This window comes from Fukomys damarensis, unplaced genomic scaffold (assembly GCF_012274545.1).
Source record: "Fukomys damarensis isolate Sample0158 unplaced genomic scaffold, DMR_v1.0_HiC HiC_scaffold_36, whole genome shotgun sequence".
NCBI lineage: Eukaryota > Metazoa > Chordata > Mammalia > Rodentia > Bathyergidae > Fukomys > Fukomys damarensis.
This window is the reverse complement of record NW_022900948.1, coordinates 47,934,109-47,941,990: the sequence shown is the minus strand read 5'-3', so window position 1 is coordinate 47,941,990 and position 7,882 is coordinate 47,934,109. Positions and strand designations below refer to the sequence as shown.

Genomic DNA, 7,882 nt, shown 5'->3' with positions numbered 1-7,882 from the left:
GACTGGGGACCGGTGAGGGCGCGGGCAGTGGGGATGAGAGCCCCGCCTCGGCTTCCACACTCCTCTGGAGAGGGAGCGGAGGGTACTGGTCCTTCGCACGGGTGTAAGAACCAAACCGTGACCCAAGAAGGAGCGGCAGGGCCTCCTCTGTCTGTCTCTCTCTGTCTCTGTCTCTGCCTGTTTCTTGCCTTCTCCTCCTGTCTCTCCTGTCTCCACGTCCCTGTATCTCTTCTCTCCCTGTCCTCCTGTCTCTCCTGTCCCGGTGTCTCTGTCTCCTTAGGTCTCTCCACCTCCACTCGCCTCTGCCTTCCCTGTCCGTCTCTGGCCCGTCTCCCATTGGGTGCTGGCTGAGGTGGCCTCTGGTGGTGGCATGTGGGGCGCACACGTGCCCTGCGAGCTGTGCTTTTCTCTGTGTGTGTTCAGCACCGAATGTGTTATTTCTGCAATTAGAGCAGGAAATGTTATTTAAAAAGTGGTTACCACAGCAACCGCTTCCCCATGCTGCCCTGGGAGCCACTGCTCTCCCCCGGGGGACAATTTGGGTGGGGGCTCAAGGTGAGAGGCGCCTCCCCTCAAGCCCCCGATGGCCTCCTGCAGTGCAGCGGGAGCTGCGGGCAGGGCCGCACCATCAGGCACGTGTACTGCAAGACCAGCGATGGCCGGGTGGTGCCTGAGTCCCAGTGCCAAGTGGAGACCAAGCCCCTGGCCATCCACCCCTGCGGAGACAGGAACTGCCCGGCACACTGGCTGGCCCAGGACTGGGAGCGGGTGAGTGCCTGGTGGCCGCAGGGAGAGATGGCAGGGTGACCGGTCAGGACGTGGGAGTCTCTGTGGATGGCGAGGGGGCAGCCACTGACAGTTAAAGCGCAGACAGCCAAAAGGGCAAGTGGAAGCCTGGCCTGGTGCTTGGTGAGGTCCCGGGTGGGCAGTCCTCTCCGAGAGACCTCTGTCGTCACAGCCGGTCCTCCTCCCTCCAGCCTGTCACCCAGGGTCTATTCCCACGATGAACTGTTCCACCCAGCCATCTCAGGCAGCTCACTTAACCAAGTCAGCTGCTAGATCTGTTCTGGCCGAGTTGTCATTAGCACACTTGTTTCAAAACAAATGGTTTGGGGCCCAGTTGCTTTTGATCAAGTCCATTTGGGGACAAATGGTTATGGAGCAAAGAGTTCTCAGCCAAATTGCACTGCATGCTGTTGGCTAAACCACGGTCACTGGTGGCCGGGCCCATGTCCCGGTCCTCGCCCGGGCCGCTGACCTGTGCCGCGGGTGCCCACAGTGCAACACCACATGCGGGCGAGGTGTGAAGAAGCGGCTGGTCCTCTGCATGGAGCTGGCCAATGGGAAGCCACAGACGCGAAGCGGCCCCGAGTGTGGGCTGGCCCAGAAGCCGCCGGTGGAGAGCACCTGCTTCGAGAGGCCCTGCTTCAGGTGGTACACCAGCCCCTGGTCAGAGGTGAGCGCCCGTGGTGCCCCCGAGGCCGCCTCCTGGCCTCATGTCCCCCAGGTGCCGCCTGCAGGTGCCTCCGAAGGAGCTGTCCCTGATCTCAACTCTGGTCCTCATCCCGGTCCTTTTGGGGCCTGGACACTTCCGGCTTTGCACGGTGGCCTTTAAGTGGACGTGATGGCTCTTGTGTCTGACACCCCACGTGGGAAACAGTGGGTGGGGCACAGCCAAGATGGGATTGGGATAGGGGCCAGGACGCTTCCGGAGGTAGGGAGCTCCCTCCAACACGGGCTGGTCCGCTGCACGCTTCCGCGGGCTCCTCGCCCACAGTGCCCAGCTTGAGGGTGCTGGCCGGGTGACAGCCATGCCTTCCCCTCCGGCTTTGCACTGGCTGAGGTCTCCTCCCTTGAACTTGGCTGACTGCGCCAGGCTTTCCAGTCCTCAGAGGAAGAGACTGCGTTCACCGAGATCTCCCGGGATCCCATATGACTGCTTTGAGTGGGTGGGATGTGGAGCCCAGGCAGGGAGCCAGGGGCAGGAGTGGGCCCAGCTCTCGGGTGGGGCTCGGTCGGGGAGGGCACCCGTGCTACCCGTCTGTCTGCTCTGCACGCCCCTGTGGAGGCCTCTTGCCACGGTCCCAGGGCTCGGGGCTTGTCAACACCCCCGTGCTCCAGGTACCCAGAGACAGCATGGCTGGAAGCCAGCTTCAGAAACTTTGGCAAAGTGTACCTGTGGTCCCGGCCCAGAGTCTGAGTGCCAGAGTCACCCTCAGGCGAGGCTCTCAGGAGGGCATGCAGGGCCCAGAGCTATCCCCGGGGGTCACTGGCCGGGACTGGAGAGCAGGTTCCACAGTCAGGCTGTGTGAGCCGGGTCTGGGCTGCCTGTGCCTGGTCCTTGGGGGCAGTGGGGGGTGCCGGTGGGATGTGGGGCTCAGAGCCTTCACTGTGGTGCTGCAGCACAGCCCACAGGCTGGGGCTGTCTGGTATGGGCTGCTGGACCACAGTGCCAAATGCTGTGACCTCGTGCTCAGGCAAGGGTCCTAAGGGTCTATGAGGCGGTGTCCCATGTGTCCTGCTCCTGCCCAGGATGTGCCAGGCCAGAGGACCTCCTGCTGCCCGGGGTGTCTGGGCTCACCCCTGCCCCATGCGGGACTTCCGCCCTCCCACCTCATCCTTCGTCACAATCAGGGCAGACCCAGGGTCAGACCCTGGGGTGACCTTTAGCTGACGCCAGCTGGAGAGATGGGGGTGCTGGGGAGCAGAGGGCCCTCCTGGTTGGCCAGGGGGCTCCAGGGAGCCCTGCTGAGCTCAGTGCTCTGGGGATAGTACCAGGTTCAGGTTGGAGGGCAGCTGGTGCAGGAACTCTGAGCCACAGAAGAGAAGAGATAGGGGATGCAGGACCCCAAAAGCAGCATTGTCTGGTGAGGAGTGGCCAGGTGGGGCAAGGGCCACAGTGGGCACACAGGCCCTGTCATCTTTGTCCTCTGTTGTGGCCACTTCCTGTGCCGGGCATGGGCTCGTGTCTGTTCCTCAAGCTGCCCTGTCCCAACCACTCCCTGGGGACAGGCGTGGGCACCGGGAGTGGGTGGGAGCCGGACCCCACCCTCTCCAGGGGCACTGGCAGAGATTCCTTGCTGCATTTGCCAAAGGCGGATTGTCCCCTGGCAGTGGTGCCAAGCCGGCCTCTCCTCACCTCGGACGGGGCTGGACAGGGCCCCCCTCCTGCCAAATCTCACCCCTCCCTGTGCCTGTGCTGCCGGGGGCACGTGCCCCACCCCCCTCGGGAGCCCAGGGACCTGCGTTAGGGAGCTGCCGCAGCACAGGACTGGCCGGTAGTGAACACCATTTCAGATCCAGGGCAGTGGGGCTACAGACCTCCCCAGAATGCAGTCACCCCTTACTGTGTGGCTGTGGAAACTGAGGCAGGGTGGGAGGCAGGGACAGCCCCAGCTGCAGGTTCTTTGCCCGCCTTGGGATCTGGCTGGTGGCCTGCTTGAGCCACGTGCATCTGTCCCCTCAGTGCACCAAGACCTGTGGGGTGGGCGTGAGGATGCGGGACGTGAGATGCTATCAGGGCACTGACATTGTCCGCGGCTGTGATCCACTGGTGAAGCCGGTTGGCAGACAGGCCTGTGACCTGCAACCGTGCCCCACGGAGCCCCCAGGTAAGCTCCTCTGAGGCAGACCTGGGGCCTGGGGCTGCTGGATGCAGGCGTGGAGGTTCCCACAGGGCGAGGTGGAAAGGGGACTGGGAGCCAGGCTCCGCAGCCCAGGCGCACCACTGAGGGCTGACCTCTGTGCTTTGCGAAGTGTCAGTTTAGCTGGGCATGATGGAGCAGGCCTGTAATTCCAGCACCCTGGGAGGCTGAGGCAGGAGGATCACAAGTTCACACTCAGCCCGAACAACATGGTGACTTAGCAAGACCTTGTCTCAAAATAAAAAAATTAAAAGGGGGAGGTGGGCAATGACAAGAACCTGCAGAAGTCTTGCCCTTCTTTCCTGAATGTCCTCCACCGTGTCCCTTCCCCAGATGACAGCTGCCAGGACCAGCCAGGCACCAACTGTGCCCTGGCCATCAAGGTGAACCTCTGTGGCCACTGGTACTACAGCAAGGCCTGCTGCCGCTCCTGCCGGCCCCCCACCCCCAGCCGGGCCGCTGCAGCTCCCTGAGACCCGCGCACCCCGTCCCTGGGTTGCTGCTGCTCTGGGGACCTCTACCCGAACACCGTCCTGCGGGCCCCAGGCTGGGAAGACCTGACACTGAGCCTCAACCCACACGAGGGACTCCAGGCCCCCAGTGCCTGCCTGGATGCTGTCCACAGATCCACGGGACCCCGGGGCTGAACCTGAGGCCCCACCCAGTGTGGGGGACATGTCTGTGGTCTAGGGCCTTCTCAAGGTGACTTGCAGGTGACCAGGAAAGGGAATGGCCTCCCTCCCTGGGGTGACTTGGGTTTGCGGGAGGCACAGGGCACTGGGAGGCCTAGAGGGCCCTGGGTCCTGAGGTGTGCACACGTCCTCTTTCCAGAGGGTTAATCTCAGGGCTCCGCCAGCTGTGTAGGAGCTCGTGTGTTGGAGGGATGGTGCACTTTACACCCAGGGCAGACCCTCTTTTGTATAGTGTATTTGTTCATGGACAGCAGGGTACCCTGTAACCCGTCAGTACTCATGGGTTGATGTTAATAAAGTGGTCGTATTTATGGTGGCCTTTGGGGGTGTTGGGGAGCCTCGGGGGGCTCCACAAGGGCACAGGGAGGGGGCAAGGGCAGTGGGACCCCGCACTGAGCTGGCACTGGCTGGAGCCACGGGCCCATTGTCCACTGGTGTGGGGCCCAGGACAGTTGGGGGGCTTTGAGGTGACCGGGCCTCTGTGCCTCCGTGCTGGGTTCCAGCCCTGGGGGGAGGGCCTCTCACACGGATTTGTGGGGAACACTGGGCCTTGGGGGGTCTCCGCAGCTTTTGCTTCACTCACGGGTGGGAAAAGGAAGCAGGAGGACGTCTGCTTGGGGTCCCCAGCCAGCACAGCAGGGCAGCTTCTGCAGGACCTGGCGACGACCCAGACCGGAGGTGCTCGCCTCTGCACATAGGGCACCTACCCCCGCATTTATTGCAGGGTGCAACAGCACTGACACCACCAGAGCTCTCTCTGGTCCCCAAGCCTCTGGGCTTAGAGGCTGGCAGGACAGACCTGCTGCAGGTTACCCTGGGCTCCAGGCAGAACAGCGCCCCTCAGCCCGGAGGCCCCTCATGGTCTCTCCGCTCAGCTCCCTCCCCACCTGAATCCTCCCGTCCTCCTTCCCACCAGTGCCCACTGGGCACTCAGTGTACCCACTGCTGGTCCTGTCTTTCTGAGAGTCCCACAGAGGGCTGCACGGTAGCCGGCCCCCTCGCGTTCACGCCAGGGAGGTTCAGCCAGTTGCCCCAGGTGGCAGTGAAGTTCAAGTTGTTCTACACTGGGATTCCCAATCTTGAAATATCCACACAGCCCTGGTAGAACCAAGAAACCAAGGTGGCTTGCTGTGGGGTCCCCTTGCTAAAAAGCTGCTTTGGGCCCCTCAGTACACAGCCTGGACCCCACCAGCCAGCTCCACCTGGCACTGGGGTGGCTTCTGGGCAGGGTCTGCCCTGGGACCTGGAAGGGATGGGACTGAAGATGCAGAGTAAAGGGAGGGAGCAGGTTTATTGGCCTTTGCTTTGCTCTGGGAACCCCACGGCACTCCAGCAGGCCCCAGGGCTGTGGCGTTGGGTGAGCTGGGAGGGACGCACACTTAGTTCATTTCAAAGGGACCTTTGGGTCTGTACAGAAAGGGCAGAGGCCGCAGGCAGGGGACGGAGAGGGAGCAGGCTATATCTGCAGCCCCGCTGCTGGTGGGGACCCAGCCAGAGAGGGGTGGGCAGGTGGGGAGGAGCTGGACTCAGTGAGGCGAATCCCCTGATGCATCAGACAGGGCAGGCAGGAGGACGAGGAGGAGAGAACGGCGGCAGTGGTCCCCAGCTTTGTGGGTACCCTCGCCCCATCTTGGGCTCCAGGTGGCGGAAAGGGTGTCTGAGAGGAGGTCTCTTGCCTGAGTCCACATGGCCTCTTGGCAGGCAGCACTGTGCTCTGACGACGGTGCCTGGCTGGGGGCACTTCCCTGGGGTGGTCTGCGGGCAGCTTTAGCCACCAAGGAGGCCAGGAGAAGTCAGAACTCCCAGAGACCTGGGCTGCAGCCTGCATGATGCAGGCACAGTGAGGCCTCCACACAGGGCAGCCAGCTCCTCCTCTGGGCCCGCTGGGTACTGGGTAGGGCAGGGCCTGGGCCTCACTCCAAGCAGGAAGCGTGTGCAGGGGAGGTGGCCCCTAGCTCTGTCTCCCCTGGGGACCTCTGCTCCTGCTGAGAGCCAGAGCTGGAAGGGCCCTGAGGCCAGCAGCCTCCTCACAGTGGTGCAGAGACCGAGGCCCAGAGCTGTGGAGGCCTGTCCAAGCCTCACAGCATGTTAGGGGCCACACATCTGCCCACCTCTGCCTGGCTGCCTCGGGGTCTCTGCCCACTTGTTGGGTGAGTTTAGGGCTGAACCCCCAAGCAGCATCTCCCTCTCCGTGCCAGTTGTGACAAGGACCCTGCTACCCCAAGCCTCACCCTTTTGTGGGGGCTGTCCAGCTGCAGGGAGCTTAACACATGGGCATCTTGGTGCCCAGAGCCCAGAGAGAGAGAGAGAGAGAGAGAGAGAGAGAGAGAGAGGGAGAGAGAGAGACAGAGGACAGGAGCGAAGGGGCCGAGCTCAGGCTGCAGGCACAGAGCCCTTCATCTGCAGTCAGGGCCCGGGCATCACTGAGACCACCCTCCCAGAACAGTAAGAGGGTGGACGCCAGGCTCGTAGTGACCCCGTCCCACACCTCTGGAAGACGGCCCCGCCCTGCCCCAGGCCCAGCACTGAGCCGCTGTCTTCACTCCCCTGCCCCTCGCCTGTCCCTGGGCCGGGCTTGCTGCCCATTCCACCCAGCGGTCCCTACCCACGGTGGGCGCACCTGCATTCACTGAGCCTTATCCCCCAGAGGGCCCCAGGGATGGGACGTGGACAGCAGAAGGGGGTGGGCGGCACAGGCGTCCCTCCATGGATGGCTTCAGGGCCGCCCAGGGCACTGGTCACGGGGTCAGACGTCAGTGCTGACACTGCGGCTCCTGGAGAAGGCCTCGCGCATGGCCGACAGGCGGCTGGGGTTGAGCGGCTGCAGGCCCCCGAAGCCCTGGGGCGGCAGCTCCACGTCCTCTTGGCTGATGCTCCTGTAGGCCACGCGCCCCCCACCGTTGCGCACGTCCTCGTCCGCGGCGTCGTCTGGCTCCTGCAGGAAGAAGGTGGGCGGCTCGTAGTGGGAGCAGCTGCGGCAGAGGGCTCGGGCCTGCGGGGACTTCTGGCCGAAGGCGGTGGAGGCGGCGGGGTGGAGCGCAGGCCCGTTGGTCAGCACCAGGCTGCGGTTGGAGTGCAGAGGGGGCAGGTGTGCGTGCACAGCGAAGTCGGGCTCCTCCTCGTCCTCCTCCGACTCCTCCTTCTTGCAGCAGTAGTACTAGGGAGGGCACAGGGGGCGCCACACCAGGTTTGCATGCACCCCGAGACAGGCACCCTCAGCCCCTCGCCAGGACTCTAGTCTCATCTGGCAGCTGCCCCAAAACAGGGGGAAGCTGGCGGGCAAGCAGCAGGCAGCCCGAGAGCTGGGAGCTGGGCTCTGACCCTCCCGGTGTCTCCTGCTTCTCTCTTGGGGAGACCTTGGGGCCTGACAAGCCCTGAAGCATGGGCGGGGGATGGCAGTGCACCGGGCAGCCCCTGTGCTCACCTCTGCTCTCCTGGGGGCTGTGTGCCCTGGGCCAGGGCTGGAACCTCTCCGAACCCGGCCGACGGTCACCCCCAGGGCCCAGTGGCATCCGCCCAGAGCCTGGCGCCCAGCACCTCTCCACC

The 7,882-nt window shown here is 63.9% G+C and overlaps 2 protein-coding genes across 4 annotated transcripts in view; one reads left to right on the top strand and one right to left on the bottom strand.

The window, feature by feature from the left end:
* The window catches only part of Adamtsl2 (ADAMTS like 2), a 28,588-nt gene extending 23,758 nt beyond the window's left edge, over window positions 1-4,830 (top strand). The window contains exons 15-18 of the mRNA XM_033759002.1: window positions 456-768; window positions 1,280-1,456; window positions 3,467-3,611; window positions 3,978-4,830. Coding sequence (XP_033614893.1) covers window positions 456-768; window positions 1,280-1,456; window positions 3,467-3,611; window positions 3,978-4,117 — 775 coding nt within the window. The 3' untranslated portion in view covers window positions 4,118-4,830. The remainder of the gene's footprint in view (window positions 1-455; window positions 769-1,279; window positions 1,457-3,466; window positions 3,612-3,977) is intronic.
* A 779-nt stretch (window positions 4,831-5,609) lies between these two features.
* Fam163b (family with sequence similarity 163 member B) overlaps window positions 5,610-7,882 on the bottom strand; it is a 22,083-nt gene continuing 19,810 nt past the window's right edge. For all 3 annotated transcript variants that reach the window (XM_010608919.3, XM_010608920.1, XM_033759182.1), the window contains exon 3: window positions 5,610-7,493. In XM_010608919.3, coding sequence (XP_010607221.1) covers window positions 7,083-7,493 — 411 coding nt within the window. In that variant the 3' untranslated portion in view covers window positions 5,610-7,082. The remainder of the gene's footprint in view (window positions 7,494-7,882) is intronic.